The 23,420-nt window shown below is 46.7% G+C and overlaps 1 protein-coding gene across 5 annotated transcripts in view; it reads right to left on the bottom strand.

Moving 5' to 3' along the window:
• The window catches only part of LOC135252213 (neuronal PAS domain-containing protein 3), a 300,620-nt gene that overhangs the window by 153,901 nt on the left and 123,299 nt on the right, over positions 1-23,420 (bottom strand). For all 5 annotated transcript variants that reach the window (XM_064330040.1, XM_064330056.1, XM_064330047.1 and 2 more), the window contains one exon: positions 907-989. In XM_064330040.1, coding sequence (XP_064186110.1) covers positions 907-989 — 83 coding nt within the window. The remainder of the gene's footprint in view (positions 1-906; positions 990-23,420) is intronic.

The following is a 23,420-nucleotide window of genomic DNA, read 5'->3' as shown; positions in this document are numbered from 1 at the left end:
GGTTATAAAAGACTAAGTAGGCTAGTAGGCTACGCGCCTAGCAGGTCTGTCCAAACATATACTGCACACAGGTCAAGTTCTCAATGCCCTCACACCAAACAGCAAAATGGCTGAATTTGGATCTACTGCAAAGCAAAAAAAATTAAGAGGCTTTCTATCCAGACACACCCACCTCCGTAATTTCCTCTGGGTGCGTTTTATATTTTGGGTTTTTTAGGCAGAGAAAACAGTATCTGAAAATGTTCAAACTTTCTGGAACGGAATCAAAAACAGAAGTCTATATTTGCATATGATTGCTGCAGAGGCCACTTAACCGCATTGAATAATTTAACATTTTGTAATACAGAACATCAAAGGATGAAATGGCGACAAAAAGCTTTGAAACACAGACTGTAATGAGCTTGTCTCTCAGTAGCTGTAATGTGGCATATTTGGGGGGTGTGCGGGGCGATTATCAATGAGAATAATTTGAGCTATTACTGCTGGATCCGTGGTTACCATATGTCGTACAACTGCTTTCACACTCTGGTAAACAGCAATCATTTAAAACACATATAAGGCCCATAACTGTTTCAGCGAGTGAGCAAAGCACGTCTGCAATTGGCGGCGGGTTTCCACGCTCGCGGACGTTAACCCAAAGAATTGTGGGTAGGCCCACAGCGGAGTCAGGGAGGATGCTGGGGTGCCTGAGGTCTCTGCAGTCATTACTTTAAATAACACCCTCGGTGCGCCGTATAACACGGGCACAGGATACTGCACGCAATGGGGAAAAAAAGATCTGGGTCTCCTTACAGTACCTCCTAGTCTGAGCTAAATTCATTTAAAGACAGACAGATGATGAAGACTGACACAAGTCTAGCACCAAGAAGGAGGGGGAAGGGAAGGGGGCGGGGGAGGTCGCCCTACCTGCAAGATGTGGCTCCCTAGGTGTGGTTCAAAGATCTCGGAGGCCACCACGTTGGGACTCCTCCGACGCTGAGTCCCAATAGCTGCGGGAGAGGGGAAGAGAGCAGACAGGAATTAGACGTGCTCCGGCCGGACTGGACAGACATGAGGACACAGAGGTTTCAGTCCCTGAAAAGAAGGGAGGGAGAGGAAGAGAGGGAGGAAGTCGAGGGTCTAACAGTCTATCCACACATACACAGTGACACAGGAAAAATACACAAGGCTTTACACATATTCTCTAGTGTGTTTATCTCTCCGTCTGTCCTCTGTCTCCCTCCCTCTCCCCACCTCTCTCTCTCACACACCCACACACACACACACACACACACACACACACACACAACACACATCTACACCCCTGTTGAGACCGATTCCTGAGTGTAAAGCAGTCTAAGCCTTTGCATTTCATCTTACAGTAGATATGAGACTCAGGCTACATAGAGGGCCAGAGGAGGCAAAACTCAAATTCATTTTGCCCTGGAAGTCATCCGGACGGACGGACGGACGGACGGGCGGGCCAGACCGCCGCACAAACACGTCCGACGCGGCAGCATCAAGCGGGCGGAACCGTAGACGCGGGGACACACACACCGATTCAGCCAAGAATTGACACAATGCGCGATTGAGCGCCTTGGCGTCCAGTCCACCGAAGGCAGCACAAAAGGCTTGTTTTTAAATGAGGGATAATATCGTGGCATCGATTCAGCCACTGAGTAACCAGAGAAAAGTGCCCTGAGGGCATTTTTTCAAGACACCAACTTTAAAGTGGGGAGAAGCGCTGTGCGCCCGTCCTGTGGAAAAAGGAAAAAAAAAAAAAAAATGGCCCGAGGTAATTTCAAACTTAACAGACCTTGTCCCACCAGAGCTCATTACGGTGAATTTTATAACAAAGTGCTCTGTACTTAATTTTCAGAGCTTAGCCAAGCGTTGGGGTAATGTGGCTGCATTAAGTGCAATTAATGATGTAATAAAAGCAGTGGATGGCCATTAAAGACTCTCAAGGACCTGTAGTAAACAGGGCCTCTGCCGAGCGAGGGCCCGGGGAGGGGGCGGAGTCCGGAGAGCGGGTCCCCGGGCGGGTCGGACAGGGGAGGGGGGGCGAGGGGGGGGGGGGAGGGCGGCGGTACGAGGGGGCCGCGCTCCCGCGGATTATTTCCAGTTCTGACACAGCGGCGGTAAACAGCCTTGCCCCCCTCTGGTTATGCTGTAAGCGTTTGGACCCTCACCTCTCCACGGGCCCTGGGGCCCCGCCCAAAGGAAGAGGGCCCTGGGAAACACGGCGGCGGCAGAACCGGCAAAGCAGCCAGCTGAGCTCCGGAGACGCGCGCTCGCTCTCTCTCTCCGGTCGGGACGAACCGCTCAGACCCACGCTCGGCAAACCCAAAATGACTATCACAGCTGGCCCGATTACACAGCGGAGAAGGTGAGGAACGCGCAGCGGCTCACAACAGAAGGGGTATTAAAAAAAAGAAGAAAGAAAAAAAAAAATCTCCGGGCCAAGAACGAACCGGGCCAAGCGTATGCCGTCGCCCGGTAACGAGCGCGGCGAAACGGACCGCGACTCAGCGCCGTAACGTAGGTGCGAAAACGGAAAGCTCCGGAAAGCGCCAAAAAAGCAATCTGCGAGTCATTACCGCGCCGGGCCGAAAACAGACCCCTGGTGCAAAGCGGTCCAAAAAAAAAAAGGCACGGCGGGGGCCTAAAACGCACTGTGACCCAGCGGAGCGGGGGGGGGGGGGCTGAGATGGCACGCGCGGCCTTCCGATAGGCCCTTCGTGTAGAACATTACGGAAATACACAAGATCAAAGCACACTTGACCAAGTCCAATTATCACCCTCCATATATTCCAGCCCAGACCGCGCTGGAAATCATTATTTCTTTCGTACAGTTCACCAGCTGTGGGATTCTCTCCAAACGTCTCGAAGTAACCCCCCCCAGTATTTCCACAGCTCCGGCTACACCGAGTGGCGTGGGTCGCATTAAATTTGATCCGTGTAAAAATAAACCTCATCTCCCATGGTTCTGTCAATGAAAGGGCCCCGGCACGAGCACACTGATGGATTTCCTTTTTCGGCGAGGGAAAATTCCCTCACCTTTTCAGCCATCTCAAGCTCGAAACTGAACGCGGCGAATATTTCATAATAAAAGCGGTTAAATTGTCAAACTGGCACCGTTCTCACGGGCCTCTGGCCACGCCGATGCCCCCCCCCTCTCTGCCAGTCACGGGGGCTCTTACGAGCCATTGAGGATTCCGCGCGGGGTCCTTGGACGCGCGCCGCTCCCGTCGACCCCCGAGCGTCCTGGCGCCCGCCCCCCAAGCCCCGCCCCCCGCTCCACGAGCGCTCCCCACCGCGGCGCGCCCGGCTCCGGGTCCAATAACCGGCCGCGGCTACAGTACCTAAAAGTGGAGACTCGACGCTCTCTCCTGGCATCGATCCGAGCGCACGGAGAGATGCGTGTAATTGCATATCGATCTCAGATATTTTACTTTATTAATCTGCTTCATTTCAGCGCCGCGCGGTAAATGATGTATAAACTGAAGCCGAACACGCCGAAGACCCACCAGCGCGCTGTGTGAAGTATCTACGCAGGGCGTTACCGTGCGACACGCTACACGCTACACGCCAAATTAAAGTGTTTACCTTCTCTGGTTTTTCTTTTACAGCGCGGTTCTTGTTACCGATGTGGCGGCATCCAGGGGGCTGATCTCCGCTTTTGTCGAGCGGCCAAATATTTCCGCAAGCCCCCGTACCCGCGTTTGATCCCCCTGGAGGGGTGGAACTTTTTATTTTTTCCCCGTTTATTTGTCCGTTTCAGAAGATGAAAAAGCAGCCGAAGTGTAAGTACTTTAAAGGCTTCCGTTAAATGTCACCAACTTCACCTGCTATTGATAAAAAGGATCAGAGTAATGTTTCGGGGGATTTCATTTCGCCGCGGCGACGCTGACCGAGCTCCAGCAGCACGCCCGGCGCGGGTGATCTTTTCATTCGCATCGGACAAACGAAATCGTCATGTCGACGGCTGTTCCTGATAACATTTTCAAGATTAACGCTGAATATGATCTGTAAAACAGATTGAGGATAACCTGATAAAATAAAGGAAAAAAATGAAATAAAAATATTGTACTGTCTGATTTAGGTCTATTACACAATATAGTAAGAGTATGTGAAGTCAGAGCCATGATTCTGACAGAGAAGAGCGGTTAAAGGGAGGAAAATCAGCAAAACCAACAGCTGGGATCACGGTCTGAAGTCTTTCCATCGCTGAAACAATAAGCCTTCTTTCCAAAAAGCTTTGCATGAGTAGTATATGTTTTAAAGAGCAACACACACACACACACACACACAAGATATAGTGTTACCTCACACCCCTGCAAGCCCATTGCAGTATGTCCTTTTTTTATATACAAGAGTGCAGATATATCAAACATGCCATTTACTGGCTGGGAAGGTCGTATTGGGAAAAACCTACTGAGGGCTTGATTATACAGACCGATACAGTATGCTGAGATTCATGTGATCAAGACCAAGGGCAAAGTATTGCTGTAGGCAGACCAATGCTAGCGAATAACTTATCAGTTTTCCATATCACTCTAAACAGCCTAGCTAAGGACTTCAAAGTGTTTGCATTATTTTTATTGGTTAGAACATACAAATCAGAATATTTAGCTCACAATTATGTATGTTTTATATTTCTCAGTTTTCACACGTAACATTACATGCTTTCTTCCTAGGCCTGGGTACTGCATTTAACCTTGTTTATTTTCTAATAATTTGATAAACCAGAATTTAATTGGCCAGTCAGTGTAATAGTTCTCTTGCTTTGATATCTATATTCAGTTTGGAGCTCACCACTATTGTAAAATCAAAAGGCTAAAAGACATTTTTTTTTTAAAACTTACTCAGTGAGCAAAAGCCCAAATATAGACCTCTAGAGGGGTGGAATTACCTTTTGGCAATAATGGACTATGTTAGCTCCAATATAGCTCAGGTTTTAGCTGGATGTAGCCTAGTCAACAAGAAAACTTTGACTTTTCAACCAAATGTAGCTGGGTTTTCACCAGTACGCCTAAACCATCTATCTCTCAACCTAGATTCTCCCTCTAGAGTTCTAGATTCTGTCTTTTTCTCTCTGGGTATGAGGAAAACATACGTAATGCCAATGCAATGGTGTAAGGAAGATTACAGCAACTGAAGCTAAAGTAAAACTCCACCGCTAGGATAAATCAGAAAATGGCACCAGTTTGTGGAACCAACCAGCTGCAGAATTTGCTGAAGTCTGCCCACTCATGCCCCGAGGAATGTGAAGATACTGATGTTTCAAAGGCAGAACACTCTTTCGCACTTTCTGAAGTGCACTGTGCGAAATCCTGAAACATCCTTGTCTGACTTTACTTCTCTCAGCTTTTGCGCATATGCGCTTTATTTTCATAACCCCTTAATTCCGCATTAATCACGGTGCTGCGACTCTAATCAAAACAAACGAGCATTTTTCCATTTGTTCCGTGGCATCTGAGTGTTTAATAAGTGGGTACAGTGTGTTCTGTCCAATTTAGTAAGTCTCAACAGAGCACATCAGGAGAAAAACTTTACCAACAAAGTGGTGGGGTTGCTCTTTGCTTTTTTCCCTTTATCCAAATATCTATTTTTTTCCCACCTCCCAAGCAGAAAAAAAATCACGATGTAACACATCATCAGCGCTCTTAAATACAAAGAATCATTTGATGTTTGGAAAAAACATAGACATGATACATGGAAGAAACTGCTGGTATTACTTAGCTGGAGAAGCAGCAGTGTAATGTAATCAGGTGATTATGGATATGTATGGATATTTTAATCTACAAGAATACAAATGTAACATTGTTTTGAATCAGTGTAATGGTTTAAATAATCTTATTTAAATGAAATCATCAGGATATTTTACCATATTTACATATATTTGACTTCTCTCCCAAATTTAAAGGCTCAGCTATTTGTAGGCCCATCTCTCCATTGTAACATTTCTCAGTTAATTTAGGAGAGTGCATGGAGCACAGGTGTCCTCTAAGGCTTCTGCTTGCCAGTCCCTGTGTTTTTCCACTCTCCGGTCCGCCAGCTGAGCCGCGCAGCCGTTGTCTGAGAGCTCTGCGCCACGCGGCCTGCCAGCACAGGTCGACTATAGAGGCCCAGCCATCCAGAGGAGTCGCTCATGCGCAAGGAGGCGGGGGAGATTCCTGGAAGGTGAACCCACGCCACTTTGGGAGAAGCCATGGCCACTCAAGCATGGCACCCGGGATTCCCAGCCACGGCTGGCAGCGGCACTGCATCGGTCGGGGTTCAATTCAAGAGAGCGGGCATGATGGCAACACACTGTAATCTGTCATCTTGCGCAACATGGAAATGAAGATGACCCAAGGATGAACCCTTGAGGAACTGACACAGCAGGTGGGAATTTTGTGATTGTAAAAACAGTACTATGTATGAGCGAATAACCATCTATTAAAGAGAATTGTCAGATGCAAGGCTTGTTTTTCAGGGTCTGTGTGGAAAAATGAAAGCAAGCGCAAAAACATAATTTGGAAATTACATTAGGTGTACAGTAGATATGCTTTAAGAGGTGGCAGAACTACATTACTCTGGTGGCAATATAATTTGGTCTAATGCAGCCGTACGTTTGATGTAATCAATGCCATTCTCATTTCGCGACAATATTAGTTTCCAATAAATGTATTAAAAGTTTAATATAGGTGCTCAATAAAGCAACAGCACAAACAGGTTTTGGTGCAACGGTAGTAAAATATGCAATTTGATTCTCAGAACTGTGGCAATTTTCAAATCGCGGCGCTACTTGAAAGTCAATTTAACTTTCCGCTTTATAAGACGACATTATTGCTATTGTTAATTTATTTCTCGTTTAATGGAAAATTGGCAACAGGGCCCCCAACTGTCATTTTAAATCTGCAATAATTTCTTGTGAAGCTTAGCGTCCTTATTCCCAAGTCCTGGATTAAGGCGGCTAAATGGCAGCTCCTGCTTTACCGAAGCTCAGGGGCAGGTACTGTTACACAAATTGCCAATTCAATTAACAGAGTGTAAATGCTCAACTGGCAGCTGGCACGAAGGACAGCCATTTTGGCAAGTGTCAGTCCTAATTCATCAACCTGTCAAAGCCCCCCGCCGCCGTCAGCCCGCGGACACCGCCGGCTCCTTAATGGCGCGGTTGTAAAGTTGTACGATCCGGCCACGGGCGGGTTTCAGCGAACAAACATCGCCCCCCGAACTGATCTCCGCACGCAAGGAGAGTTCTTCGCTTTTTGGCAATAAACACGACCCGGTGATGGTTTAATCAGCTTTACTGCAGAACTCACAGAGACTACCTGGCCTTCTATTAGACTGCTCCACAGATCTCTCCCATCCCACTTCCCCGACAACTAAGTCATTTGGCTGAGGAAAAAAGCGAGCTAATTTGGTTTACTTCAAATTAGCAACAACTGAAAACATGCTCTTCCATTTGATACAATATGGAATAACTGACTAAATTTATCATCGAGGAGGAAAAAAACTATAGGCTACTGTACTATCTTATGACTGACTGTCCATCATCCAGCACTAGATCTAAAAACCACAACCTTCACTTTGCATTCCCTTGTTACACAGGACTAAATCCATAATAAATATTCTCTTTAAGTGCCCATGACATTGAACCACACCTACACATTGTAAATACTGGAACCATTTATGATTTATCTAAAATGATGACTCCTAAAGTCAGATATTAAATGTTAGTTCATCACTAGTCCTTTTTCCCCCCTCTCCATATTCTTCTCATATTGATTTTCTCCAGGGTGTTCTATATATACAGAGAATTTCAGATTTCCTCTTCTAGTGTCACTGTCTATCAATCTCTATCTCCTCTGCAATTCCCTGTCCCATTAAGAGGGGCAAACTGTAGTGTGTGTGTCCCTGAGGGAGCATGCCCTATTCCCAATAGACAAGATTCCTCATGGAAAAGGTCTCATTACACACACACACACACACACACACACGCACACACACACACACCTGCTAGCAAGCACGTACATACACACACACACACATTAGCAAGCATACACACACAGACGCAAGCATGCATGCACACGCACATTTGTGCGCATACACACACACACACACACCTAGATTTTATATGTATTTGTCATTACCATGAACTGGGAGAATGCATTCTTGTTTGCATTGCTCAATGCAAACCAGGCCCTATAATAATACAAAAACAACCTGAATAATTGAACAATGTGAAAAAGGATGGATCCAGTACTTGTGTCAATTCCGGCAGGGCCCGCTATCTCTCCTGTGCCAGTGTGCACTAATTTGCTTAAAAAAATGAAGACATCCCGCAGCATGAAATTCAAATCGTCCAACTCAGGCGACTGTACTGTACCTTCAAAAACACAACTGTCCACTCACACAGAACAGCATTCTCTCTACTATACTGTATTCTGCATAACGGATAATGAGCTTGCGCTTCTCACACACACACACCACACACACCACACACACACCACACACGCGCGCATGTGCACACGCACCTACTTACCATAAAGTTTTTACTTTGTGGAGGTCAACAGCTGAAACAGAATTCACAAGCTGAATTGATGACTCAATGTTTACTGTATTGACCAAGTGCACTAAAACCTCCTTACAAAAGCAGGGCTGCTGAAAACATATTCACGTTTCTCACAGGAAGTGGCTGGGCACTTTGCAGGAGCCGGATGTGCTAAACACGTGCAAGTGTTCAGTGAAAGGCCGCACACGGCTCCTCCCCTGGGTGTGTACGAGTTCGAGTCCAGCTGGCACGCTTTCCCAGTGACCGGGCGGCGCACGACAAAAAAAAATCCAAATCTCTCACAACGTGGAGGGCATTATGTGGAAACGACTGACCTGTCCTCTGTCTGCATTGAAAATACAGGGGCCACTCAAACAGACATGCACCGTACAGCACGTGGAAGAAACTTAATACACGATACGATCCTATTAAACACGACACAGTCAAACACAACATAATCGAAACATTTTTCGGTCCATGTATTTTCATGTAAAGAAGGAACCAGAAGAGCGGCTACGACTCGTCCTCGCAAAACAATCACCGCGCGACACGAAAACGTACAGGATGCAAACAGACATGCCCGTACTCCTCCCTCCAGCAGTTTAAAGTGCTGGAAAATGACAATGCTGTGGAGCAAGAGCCAAAGGCAACGTGCATGAGAAATATTAAGAACCACATCCTGTATTTTCAGCGGTTCTGCCCCAAAGGCACGGACCGTAAGCACTTGTGTGTGTTTTCAAATGGTACCTACAGTAAAGGCAGTGAAACACAAACAGGAAAAAAGGTTAAAATTTGCAGATGTCTTAACGTACTCCACAAATGCATCGACTGAAATCAGGATGCAAACATGAATCTGATATGATGCCTTTCTTCAGACTACTGTCATCATTCACAGCCAATAAAGGGAGAAGAACAATATCCACATGCTGATGCATGTGCAACATAACCGCTGTGACTCCTGGATTATTCTTTGTTTTCCATCAGACTGCGTCCTTGTCATTGCTACGGATGTATATTATTATGAGATTGGTTGCAAAGTTTGTCCCTTTTTCAATCGTACACGATAAAATTGCATTTTTCTATTTTTAGTGACATGTCAACTAGCAAGCAGGCCAATGCTTGCTCTGTGCTATACTGTATTACTTGTACCTAGTATTGGGATTGAATGCTTGCTACAAAATTACAAATAACTGCTCCAAATTATCACATGTAAAATTGAAAGCATGACTCCACAATGAAAACCAAAACATGAGCATAAATATAAACAACCCCCCATATCAGGGTCAAATATCTAGTCTTCAATACACAAAAATAAAAGGCTTTAATATTTTATACTTTTTTTTTAGCTAATCTTTTTCTAGCTTTGATCGATGAAATAAATGATTGAAGATACAAAAATAAATTACACAAAAATGTCAAAGATAAAAAGTATGCATCATTGTTTGACAAAACAAATTGAGAAAGGTTTCTACGAGCCAATATTGGCCTGCATGTCATTTGTGCTTTTAAAGACGCCAGAAAGATGATGTTCATCCAGACTCATATCTAGGTCTTTGGAATTACTTCATATACTGTACGCCAGAAAGACCCCCGCATCAGGAAAAAACAGGGCAGACCATTATTTCAAAATAAAAGCAGAATGGAAATATGCATCTGCTACTGTACAGAAACTAAAGGAATTTCTGTTACATATTCGTTTCAAAGGCCTTGAAAAGACTCAAGGGCAGATTTAAGATAAAAATGGTATCAATATTAACATCAGGGACATATTTGTATACCATATAACAGAAATGATCTGTATTTCCAGTCTTGGTGAAAACATTAAAATAAAGCGATTGTACGGTTTAAAATAGACATAGGCTTTGAAATGGTCACAATGATGGGAAATAATTACTGTTTTGCTTTAAATTATTCTAAAAGTCACCCTGTATTTAATTTAAAATGAAAAGACAAATAAGCTCTATCGAAAAGAAAATTCTACTGCTTTTTATCAAGATAAAGGCTTCTTTTGTTCCAATATATGTGGGAATGTCACCATAGCCCATGCTCAATTGTGTTTGGAAAATGTTTTTATTTAACAAATATTTTGACAAAAGAAATAAAGATTGAAAGAAAAAGAAAACAATCGAGATTCACGCTGTGAATCTCCTGCTCTCTCTCTCTCTCTCTGACCCGAAACCCCCTCAGCTTCTATAATTCAGTGCTGTTTCTTCCCTTAGTCCATCAGCTCAGTACACACTTCTCCCTCATATTTTCGCCCAGGAAAGGTCGTTAAATAATTTACTGACCACAGCTAATGATAGGATTTGATCACAGTGTTTTCACTGGCTCTTTAATAAGTCATAGAGATGGAGATGGAGGTTGAAACATTTGTTTTAATTAGTTTCTTTTAAGATCTTTCACTGGCTTTAAGTTTTCATGATGATGTGCTTAATAATCCATGCTCTCCTTTCTGTTCATTTATATCATCAAAGTTTAACCACTCCAATTCTACGCTAAAAATCTCTCAGAAACTCATTCATTTTTCTTTTCACCTAAAATACATTTGCTTAAGAAAAATAGACATAAGCACAATATATCATTTCTAATTATACTTGATGTACCATATTCTATTTTAGCAAACATTAACAGTTGCAGCTGCTCGCTTCAACAAAACCAGTAAAGGACATCTTCCAAAACATTTTACAAATTTTACACAAAATAACCAGCCTGTATTTCGGTATTCTTGGGTATAAACCGGTCCACATGCAAACACACATCTGTCAACTTCTTGCATCATTTTTTACAAAATAACATCCAATGCTGCTGATATTCTTTCACGTGGAAACTGTACCCATGATTATCAAATCACATTAAAACCCTGCATCTGCAGTACAGCATAGTGAGGGACATTAAGATCAGTGATTTAAGACAACAGAATGAAGCTTGACTGATAGGCTGATATAGTTTGGGCTGGGCCGGGCCTCAACACAGGCTAACACACCAGGATGGAAGGCTGCAGGACTGGGTGTGTTAACATGTTTAGCAAAGGTTAAAAAATGTATAGCTTCATGTTAGCCTTGTGGCAGTTGTGAAAAGTTGTGAAAGTTTTCCATTTAAATTAAACATGAGAGATGATACAAACACAAAGCAATACAAACCGGCTATAAGAGTGACCTTTTCTGCGCCTGAGGATAATAAAACCTAATTAAAGAAAGCTCCCAGCCCGACGCTCTGACCTACTGTATATATGACAATCTGAAAATGGTAGCGTACTACAGGCTTGTCAATACATCAGCGTGTATTCAAACAGTTTAACACTTTAGATATAATAACAATAATAATAACAACAATTATAATAATAATGATAATAATACATTTACAATCACCAGTTTAGGCAACAGCTTTCTACTGGACAAAATAAAGGCAGTTGCAAAATGCAAGAGTATCAAGAAGGCATGGGGACCGAATCGTATTCCTATAAATAGCAGCCACGGCCACTTGCAGTGTAAAGGCTGGTATTTCATGCAAGCTGTACTGTAGAGCATGTTCATCCTACTTGCCAGGTCTGGCATACGTTTTTAGACAAAATACAATACAAAGACAGCATTTGGCAGTTCCCCCCAGACTACACCAAAAACAGACTGGCAAGCGAGTGGAAGCGCTTCCACGGACTGTACAACGCAGCGCCGTGTGACTTTGACGAACTCGTTCTTCCCGAAGCGCAGCGAGGCCCGTTTAGCATGGGAGAGCGCCCCGCCGCTTCGTTAGCATGGGGCCCACGGAGCGGAGGGCACTCGAAACCCTGCAGGAATCACCGGCAGAAGGTCCTCCTGTGCATGTCTAAAGCAGGACCAGGAGCGGCGCTACGTTCTCCACAGGCACGAATGGGGAATTTTAAAGCCTCGATTATCAGAAGTATCAGAAGAAAGACTTACCGCGCCAAACCTGTTGCTTTTGCGTGCGTGCTGTTACAGAACGGCTGCGTGCGTCTTAAAACTGTACCGACGATAAAAAAAGATACGCTGCTGATTTGATGAGATGCGCTGGTAATTTGATTGAAAAAAAAAGGTAAAATTTCATAAAACTTGACAAAATTCTAGTTTAATATCTACAATAACAATCTGAATAACTATTAAGGTTAGGATACTTTGTTAAGTGGTTCCCCATTGTGTTCTAAATTTTCACAAAGGAGGAGACAGCCCTAAAATTTAATTACATTTTCTCTGATGTTATGTTGGAATTGTATTGTGTTGTTTTCTAGATAATAAGCCATTACCATTTTTCTCTATTCTTATATTCATACTGATGCCCCATAAATTTTAACAAGTTAAACAATAAAGAAGCCCCAATGGTGTTTTTTTTAAATGTTATAAAGACTATTTTTTTGAAACACTGGTTTTCCTAGAGATATGATTGACCAGCTATCATTGGTCGTCTTTGCACATGGTTAGATTTTGATCTGCCATTTCTTCATATAAAACACTGTCATCTTTCCTACTTAGTATTAATACACCTTCAAGAGTATCTCCAGTTTTGTTTAATCGCTGGAAAGTGTTGTTAATGTTAATTTAGTACTTGCTTTTTTGAAACAAATAATAACAGAACCGTTGTCTTTGATAAAAAGGAGCTCGATAAGGTATAACTGCAAATGCTACTTCTGGTTTTGTTCCCGTTTGGTTGACTGGACAATCCATTGTTTGTTTTCTAAATTTAGTTCTTTTTCTTCTGGTTGGCTGAACTGTCTGCCAAATTTTGAACTGAGCAATGCTGTGCTGCCTTTTATAATCTTTATTTAATCCAGATTCTTTTCCAGTTTCCGCCTCTTCCATTGCCTTGCGAGACATTTATTTATTTGCTTATGCATCTTTCTTGTGATCTGGCACCATTTCCACCATTTCAATTTCCCGCTGGAGATTGTGGAATGATATGCCACCCGAATGCACAAAAAAAAGCCACATTTTCAAGTGCAGTCAATTTCTGCTAAAATTACTACTCAAATCTAACAATTCAGCTCATGTTTTAATGTTCTTTATTGATGCACCTCAATTGAGTCAAAATGAAACAAAAATACAATCACAATTAAAATGAGTAAATTTGACATTGAATTTCCTTTGCCCAGCCAGGATAATGCTATGGAAATTCTAATCCAAATGTAGTTCATAAAAATAAAAACACAGCCAAAACTGAAAAATGTAATTTGTTTTTTTTGCCTATTAGGTACAATTCAGCTAACTGGGTAAATCAAAGGCAATGTTCACGTTTGCGTCCAAATTTCCTCATTGTAGCACATCATTCCTGCAAAAAAAACTCAACGCAATGGCAGTCCAGTCTCAAACTTGGTTTCCTGCTTCATTGTTTGCTCTCATCATTCGGTGGGGTTTGAGGTAAGGTCTGATGCTGTTTAACTATCCATCAAACTCTTAATGATCAATAAATTAGCAAACCAGCCAGCTACTCCTACCCCTTACACACCAAAGCAACAACTTGATTAAAACCTGCTTGTTGTTGGTGTGAGTGGGTTGAATTTTTTTGTTGCTGTATTTTTTGGAAATTTTTGTGTTTATTTTTTTATCATTTCCTTTACATTACTTTTTTTGCATTGCTTCCACAATGCTTGAAGGAGAGCGTGAGCGTGAGCGCGCGAAACAAAAGAGAAAAACGCCGCCGTCATTACAGAGCTCCTCTCCTCTCCGACACGGGCGGGTCGTAGCCTTCGCCTCCCTCTCAGCGTAATCTCGGGGAGGAAAAAACGGGCGGGGAGGAGCCCTGGGGTTCGCGGCGGCCGCCAGCGGAGGGGGGGAGCGGCGAGGATCCTGCGTCTCGGGCTCGGCCGCCTCCTCCTCCGCCGCCGCCGCCGCCGCGCCGCGAGATTACGCCTCGAGAGCCGCTCCGCGGCGCAATAATCGCCGGGCGACGGTTTCTAGTGCCTCTGAAGTCCCGCTGAAGTGATTTGGGTTTATCGTCGCGCCGTCTCTCTGCTCCCCCCCCCCGTCCCCCCCCACCCCTCTGCCTCTCATCACGAGAGACACTAGCGACAGATCCCGGGGATAAAGAGACCGCGCGGGAACGCGGCCGAGCCGCCGGGATGACAAGCCCTGTCCGGTGGCGATTCGTATCAAAATAAGAGCGCGGAGACGAGGACCGTGAACGCGACACGCGGAATGCATAAGAGACGATCCCGTCGGAGCGCCACGTCTGCAATCGGCCGCTGAAAACAGAGACTGCAGGCTCTGTTGTCATTTGGAAAAGTGACACGGGCTGAGCGACTAGCTGTTCTCTGTTGGAGCGGGGCGATGGCACGCTGATTTGATGTCATTATCTGTTAAACGAAGGGAAGGCTCCGCCCCTCAGGCACCCTAATCCCAGTGGTGTCCCAGGGTTCTCTCTGCTCTGCCTGAAGCAGGACTTCTGAAGGGGGGACACAGATACAGGAGGAGGAGGGGAGCGGCGCTGCGGCAGGACGTGCATCCTCACTGATACGGTCCCTCACCTCATTAAAAATGGAGCAGCTCCACACCGCCCACACAACACAGGCATTTACAGCCTGGGTAAGGTAATCACACACACCCACGCAGACGTACTACGCACGCACGCACGCACACACACAGACACGCATACACATACTACACAAACACACGCACACACATACTACACATACTACACAAACACACACACACACACACAAATACTACACAACTACACAACACACAACACACACACACACACACAGACACAGACACGCATACCCATACTACACATACTACACACACACACCCACACAAATACTACACATACTAAATGCACACACACACACATACTACACATGCTACACAAACACACACACACACACACACAAATACTACACATACAAACGCACACCACACATACTACACACACACAACACACACACACACAACTAAACGACACACACACACACTACACAAACACACACACACACAAATACTACATATTACACACACACATACACACACGTGTGAGTGTACGCACAATAAAATTTAATACTATGCAAAGAATACGGAACTGTATTTCACAAATGTTCTATACACACAGCTGATCACTTGCAATTTTTTACAGAGCATTTATTCATGTTCATAATTGTTTGTAAGATATACCATTTCCCTGTAAATGAGGGTTCATGGTTTCGCCCAGCACATACCCCCTTTCCTTCCACAAAAAGGTTATGACATATCCTGAAAATCCCAGCGGCGGAGCGGACCCATCAATATCTCCCTCGGCTGTGGGATGGGGGAGCAGGACCGACAGGATTATTGACATTGAGCAACAAGACTGAGGTCAAGTTCAAGGGGCATTCCCTGTGAATCGATACCGCAGGAGGACTGAAGGAAATAATAATAAAAATATCTCATCTCATTTGGAAATGCATTTATTAAGACTAACGGCATCACAAGAGAAGCACTACCCCGGCCGCCCCACAGCGAGAGTGCGTACATAAGCAAACAATCCATTACGGAAATGCACCACAGCATTCATGTTAATACACTCTGGGCACAGGAGTCAACACAGACGCGCGCGCGCACACAGATACACACACACATCCACAGAGACAGACAGACACGCAAACACACACACACTGAGACAGACACACAAACACAGACACAGATACACACACACACACACACAAACACAGATACACACACATAAACAGAGACAGACAGACACAGACACACACATACATACACAGATACACACACACATGAACAGAGACAAACAGACACACAAACACACACACACACCTTATAGCACACTGGCACACACTCTTTTCAGATGCAAATAAAATAACACATTTGAGGCATTCTGCAAAAAAAGCACATTATTTTTTTTTGGAATTCAGGAACCATCCAGGCATCATGACTTCTGCATGCCCAGTTTTCAGAGGACAGGTGAGAAGCTCCAGTCTAATGAAAGCGCCATGTTGTGCACTACCTGCAGTTCCGTACAGAAAATTCTGGGCTGTGCACTCCGCTGTGCTGCTTGTTTACATCATTCAGAGCAAAACAACTATAACAGCTTATTACTATTTTCAGCTGAAGAAATGACCACAAGGCTTGATTGCCAATTAAGAAAGGATAATTTAAGCCTAATGTCGCTGGACTGAGTCGGAACATTTGGGCAGAAACTGCCCATACGCATGAAGTATCCAAATAATAATATGCTTGCACAGCATCAAATATAGTCTATTTGTCGGTGGCTCGTGTCCTTTTGGCAGTACAGAACAATTAAATAAAACTACCTACCCATCAAGATGGAAATGCAGTCTGGAGGCTACAATTTCTGCTTTGTTTCTCTGTTCATTACTGTTATCAATACAGAAAGGTCAGATTATTGGTGTACATACAGCACAGGGGTCTTGGAGAACCATGGTGTAATGTGATTCAGAAACAGCCGGGGCTCCTGAGCTCAGTGAAGGGCCACAGTTAGTCAGCCAGGGCAAGTCCAGGCTGGAAACCATGGATGGGGGATTTCCCAGAGTGCTCTGCAGCCCAGTGCGGCGGGCTGGCCAGAATCTGGTTGGCTGGAATCAGCTGCAGCTCCGTTACGCCGTCGCACCTCTCTCTCTCTCTCTCTCTCTCTCCCTCTCCCTCTCTCTATCCTCCTTGTCCTCCGCTCACGTCCTTGACTCCCAACGCAAACAACCTGGCGCCCACCCAATTCAGAGGAAAGTGGAAATGGTTTTGTGTGTGTGTGTGTGTGTGTGTGTGTGGATGTGTGTGTGTGTGTGTGAGTGTAGTCTGTGTGTGTATGTTTGTCTCGGTGGTGTGTGGAGTGTAGTCTGTGTGTGTATGTTTGTCTGCGAGGTGTGTGTGTGTGTGTGTGTGTGAGTGTAGTCTGTGTGTGTATGTTTGTCTGCGAGGGTGTGTGTGTGTGTGAGTGTAGTCTGTGTGTGTATGTTTGTCAGCGAGCGTGTGTGTGTGCGTGTGTGTGCGAGACGAAGGGAGAGAGTGAGAGATACGCAGGCAGGAGAGAGAGAAAAGAGGAGCAAGAGAGCAGGTGGGTGGGAGAGAAACAGAGAGATGGGATGAGGACACGAGAGAAACGATATGAGAGAGGGTTACAGTCGGCGTGAAGAGCTGTCTGCTTTTTCACAACAACCTGGGACGGGGAACAACCTGGAATGTCACAGCAGGGGTGGTAGCCGTGGAAACAGACAGTAGAGTGGATGGAGTGAGCAAGAGGGGGGGAGGGAGGGAGGGAGGGAGGGAGGAGGAGGGGGGGAGGGAGAGAGTGAGATGGAGTAGAAGGAAGGGAAAAAGACTTGACAGAGAGAGGGAGAGAGGGAAAGAGGATCGGGTAGTACATGAGAGGTAGTGTTCCGACACTGAAAGGCTGATGTTTCAGTCTGCCAAACAACATAATGACTCATTCAGGCAGAAAAATATTACCACCAGGGGAATATTTGGAACATCTCGGCATGAGAGTAATTAGGGACTAACCTACGACGGCATGCTCCAGTGCTAAAAGGGGAAAGCAAGAAATCCCTCTGCCTGCTTGGGCGAATGGAATGGGCTGTGGCTGGAGACTCGTAAAGACAGGCCTGTCAGTCCAGGACACGCACGCTATTTTCAACCCTCTCCCACCCGGACAAACCTGTGAAATCTGTATCCTCTGCACTGATGCACGAGTTCCATCGATAACTCGGGGGGATTACAGATTAAAAAGCACACCTTGGGGTTCTTTCTGAGAAGGAAATAAGATCATGGCCTGGCTGTACCCGTTGAACATTTGCATCTAATTGCTACCGGACATATATTTAAGTGTTTTTTAGGACCAAATCTAAACTGCAAATACCTATAATTCATCACTGGTTGTACGTAGACTGCAGCACTGAAAAGCAGTGCGCATGAGAAATTCAAGCAAAGAGTAAGCCTGCACTTCATCTGCTAATGTATTTTAACCAGGTTTTTAACTGGAGGGCATTGTCATTCCGTGAGAACTATTTTTATTTAAAGCGTAACGCTGTGTATTTCAAAGTAATCCTTTTTCAGGAAAACTCCCAAATGTACTTCAGAGGGCCACGGGGTTTGGCTGTGCTTTCCGCTCAAATCTGCGGGCAGCGGGGCCTGACACGGACTGGCGGAGTCCGTCCGCCAGCACCGGCAACGCAGGTGTACGCATGCCAGATAGAGAGCCTGTAGTGTGGTCTCATTAAGAAGCAGCACATGGCGTGCGGGGGGGGGCCAAAGCAGGCAGGGGGGGGGGGGAGAGGGAAAGGGGGGGGGGGGAATAAGCGCCGCTGCCCTTGACGCTCGTTAACGTTTGAGTCATTAGACGGAGGGTGAGGAGATGGCCAGGTGGGTCTGCGGATTCGACGGCGTGTTTTCGCGGTCGTTTCGACGCCGCCGCGCGAAGCGTTCGCCGCCGATTGGCGCTCGGCTTTCGCTGGCGGCTGCGACGAGAGGGAGGCTCGCTGCGGTGACCGGCGCATCGGCGAGCTCGTAACCGCCGCGGGCGGAGCCGGGATCTAGGGGCGGAGCTAGCGGCCAGGGGCGGAGCCGAGCCTTGGTGGAATGCCGGCACGGCGGGCGCCGACACAGGAGCGAAAAAAACTGTCACAACGCTGCTCACGCCCAGCGCTAGGTCCAGCCAATCAGAGTTCAGGGGTACTGCAGCTGTGTCCCGCAACCCTGAACCAAGCCCGCCGATCGGAAGCCAGGCCGGCGCTGAACCCCCAGTAAAACTTTGGCGGCGAAGGCGGCGCCACGCGCAGAGACGGCGGTTGACGGACGGACGGACGGGTCGCCGCTCCCGCTCGCCCCCTGCGCGGGGTTTCGACGAGGATCGCCGCCGCCTCGGCGAAACTACCTGCGCCGTAAAAATTAATGAACTCTGAACCGCTCGGCACATCTCCACCAAATTGCATTTTCAGGCTCACGTCTCCGCGACATGCTGGGTGGTTTGATGCTTTCCCACAATTCATCTTGCCGCTAAGCCAATTTTCATTTAAACGCAATTAAGGGCCTGAAATGAACATTATGTATTAGATAAAGCTGAAGAATCCGCTGACTATCCTGAGAATGGTTTTCGGGGGGGGGGAAGGGGAGGGGGGGGGGGGAGAGAGAGAATTAATTACAACCCATTAGGGTACAAGTCATCTTATTGCAAATGTTGAGTTAAACTGAGGAATTAGTTCATTTATTGCATTAAATACTCTTGGCTGATTTAGAGGGGCTCTTCAATTTATTACAGGGAGGTCAGTTTGAAGGAGGAGATAAAGGGAGGCGGGTGTCAGGGAGGACAGCTACGGCCGCGCCCGGGTCGCACAAATCCAAACAGTCACGGCGCGCCCCGTCCAGCGGCGCAACCGGATTCACCTGCTGCACCCCGCGTCTGATCTACAGCAGAGGTCGCGCCGATTCGTCATTTTCACGAGACTTAACGCGCACTTCCTTCTGCGGTACCTCAGGGGTTAATCGCCCCCTTGTCTTTAATGAGTCATTCCTGCCCAGGAAGGGCGGGTGGCATTGCCAATGGCGCTACTCAAGCAGGGGTGGAGACATGATGACACTGTCACCTTTCCTATGATGTAACAGCTAGAGGATCTTATTTATGATGTCACTAAAGCACACGTGCACTATTTGGATGCATCCAGGCTAATGTCCAGATTAAGCTGCGATAAAGTTAAGGTCAACCACGTGTCTTCATTTTCTAGCAATTTCCCCCCTTTATGCGAAACGTGATGCCATTTGGCCAGTATATGAGTACACAAGATAAAAAGATTTAAAAAATGAAATAAAATGTTAAAAATTCTGGGCACAGAGTGGTGCGTGGGGACACGCAGTACAGGACACAAGACCGAAAGGTTGTGTGTTTGAATCCCCGGGTTGATAAACTCACAGAAACAGCGCATTGTCAAACCGCAAACACACATCAGGGAGCAACAAGCGAAGCCCGTGGACAGCGAATCCACCGGAACCGTTTCCTGGCCGAGCGCAGCGGTGCTTTTTAAGACGTAGCCGCGGAACGCAGACGCGCCGCCGCCGCCGCGTTCGAGCCGGAGCGCGCCGGGCTTCGGGGTTATGCCCTCGGCAGGAAATTAGCGGCGAAGAACCCGGGCCAATTTCAGAACCGGCGACGCTTACTGTGGAAAGTATCAATGGCATTTCAAACGGAAAAAAACTTGCTTTTGTGCAACCGTTCGCCTCAGTCAAACCCAGCCGCCCCTCCCACCCCCCCCCCCCCACCTCCAATCCCCTGTCCCCCCGTCCCCCCCTCTGCGTTTAAAGTATTTTGTCCTGGATTGCATTAGGCAGTCTGAAATTAATCTACCATTACAGGGAGAATTTAAGACTCTAAAGCTTTGAGGGTGCCCACCATAAAATAGTTTAACTGCTCTACTGAAAACATGATTGGTCGAGGCAGCCGGCACACTTTATATCATGTGCTAAAGAGAGAGACAGGGGAGAGGGAACGGGGAGCCGCGCCGCAGCCAAGGACTCATTTTAGTGTCTGTTTCGGAGTCCCGGGCAGCCGCGGAGTGCCGAGAGGTGTTGGTAAACACGCCGAAACGCAGACGGCGGGCGGGCGGGCGAGCGAGCTCGGCTCTCTCTCTTTTTTTAAATTTTTTTATTATTGCTTACAGTGAGCGTCTTTAAGGGGGCGCGGGGCTCTGCGATTGTTAACATCCGCGGCCGCGGATAACATCTCTCTCTCTCTCTCTCTCTCTCTCTCTCTCTCTCTCTCTCTCTCTCTCTCTCTCTCTCTCTCTCCTCTCCTCTCTCTTCAAGGTGCCCTTCCGCGCGGAGGGAATCGAATTAGCGGCGACGGCGGAGCGAGCGAGCGAGCGAGCGCTCGGCCGACCGAGGGAGGGCTGCTGACGGCGGGCGGAATCTCCCTCGCCCGTGCGCTCGAAGGACGTTCGCCCCCGCGTTCGCCGAGCAGCGCCGCACCGGTTTGAATTAAGACGGCGGCCGCGCTCGAGAAACCTCGAGCGAGACGTTAGAATCTTAGACCGGGGAGCCGGGAGCCGCTCTGAAACGGTTGCGGTCGTCTCTCTCTCGCAGGACTCTCGGTCGTTCGGATGACCGTTACGCGGCAGAACGCGGTCATGAATTCTGGAGCGTTTGACGCGATGCATTCGCGTCACGCTCCTGACGTGTCTTTTGTTTTCCAGTCCTGACACTCTCTATTAGATGGCAGCAGTTTCACAGGAGTCGGCTTACAGGTGGGTGTGGCTAAGGGGAACATACACTTACGGTTATGGTTCTGAGAGACGTACATTTTCCCTTTTCTTTGTTTATTTATTTGTATTATTATTATTATTATCATCATCATCATTTGGAATGCTTATCGGGGGTGACTGACATACCTCACATTTGACATGTTTACGTTGCACAGCTGGGTATTTACTAAAGACATTCAGGCAAGGAGCCAGTCAATCATTCTCCACCCAGGACTAACAACCGGCAAGTGAAGTTACCCCTGGCAACCACAGAACCGCCCTCTACGGGACAGGGAAGGGGTCATTTGGGACAGGTGATGAGGAGAAGAAAGAGGGGGCACGAGGAGGGCAGAGCTCAAACAGAGAGTGGGGGGGTGGGCGGGGGGCCTTGAATTCAATTTGCCCCCAAAACTCCCCCCTTCCCCTCCCTTCGGTATTCGCTGCGTGCCTGAGCTGTCAAACCCAGGCACAGTGGCGGGGACTCGGGGAACTCCCTACCTGCTCGTTAGCAGCGGCTGGGAGATGGGGCGTGGGGGGGAGTGGGGAGGAGAGGAGAGGAGAGGGGGGATCTGGGGTGCGTGTCAGCAAACAACTCGCCCCAGAAGAGGCCGCATTTCTCAGCTGACTTTACAAAGTAATGAGGCGAATACCAACACGTTTCACGGGCTCCGGTCTCCTGCAGGAGCCATTTTCCATGTTGCGTGAGGCTAATCAGATGAGAAAACGCTCTTTTTCTCAGATCTGCGCTCGGCTTTAAACTGCAGCTCTGGGCACAGGCTTCTAATTCTGCGCACACAAGTCCTGTAGCCTTTGTGTACAGCATCCCTCGGTTCATTTCAAGGCACTTCTGTCCCACTGTTTGGACAGACACCTACATTCACCTCATACACATATGCTTTGGGGCTTAAAAAGAGACAATCGTATGATAGGCATTTGAGTGTCGAAACAAGACTAAATAGAGGAAAGTGACATCACTTCTCTTTCCACAGTGATAATTTGACACTGCCGCAAAATCTGAAATGATAATTCGCACGACACTTGGACAACGGGACAGCCCGAGCGCCAAGCCACAGTCATTCACATCCACGAGGCGAAGCATTATTACAGCAAAGGTACGCTAACACCAGAAAGCCACGAAGGCTCCAAAGGTAACTTTTTAATGGTGATATATAGTCCAGAGCATAAATATTTCCTGTGTAGCACCGCCCCAGGCAGAGAGGTGTATTATTGATGCCCTGAGAGAGCGCTTTCCCGCACAGGGGGCCGCGAACGCAGCTGCAGTCGCGCTCACCAAAGACAGGACGGCCCCGTGGAAACGGCCCGTCTGTTTAAAATGCACGCCGCCCCTCGTCCATTGATTAAGGAGAGCCCGTAAACAAAGGTGACACTTGTTTTCTTCATCCTAATTAAATAACCGGAATATGCATTTCCGCCACTTTAACATTTAATTTCACGTCGGCGCTCGGCGGTCCCAAAATACCGGTTTTTGAAAACAAAACAGCGGCGTGAAAACGTAAAACTAAGCCTTACTGACAGCGGCAAAATATTTTTTGTTTATTCTTCTTTTTTTGTTGTTGTTGTTGATTGGGGAAACACAAAGCCGCGGTCACGTTTTAAACGCTTCAAAGTTTGCCGGGAAAAAAAAGAGCAAAAGAATGAAAAGGTGTTTCAACATCAGACAGGGGAGCCGGCGTTTGGACGACTTCAAAAGGACTT

This window comes from Anguilla rostrata, chromosome 1, assembly GCF_018555375.3.
Source record: "Anguilla rostrata isolate EN2019 chromosome 1, ASM1855537v3, whole genome shotgun sequence".
Classification (NCBI taxonomy): Eukaryota; Metazoa; Chordata; class Actinopteri; order Anguilliformes; family Anguillidae; genus Anguilla; species Anguilla rostrata.
This window is presented reverse-complemented; position numbering and strand designations above follow the sequence as displayed.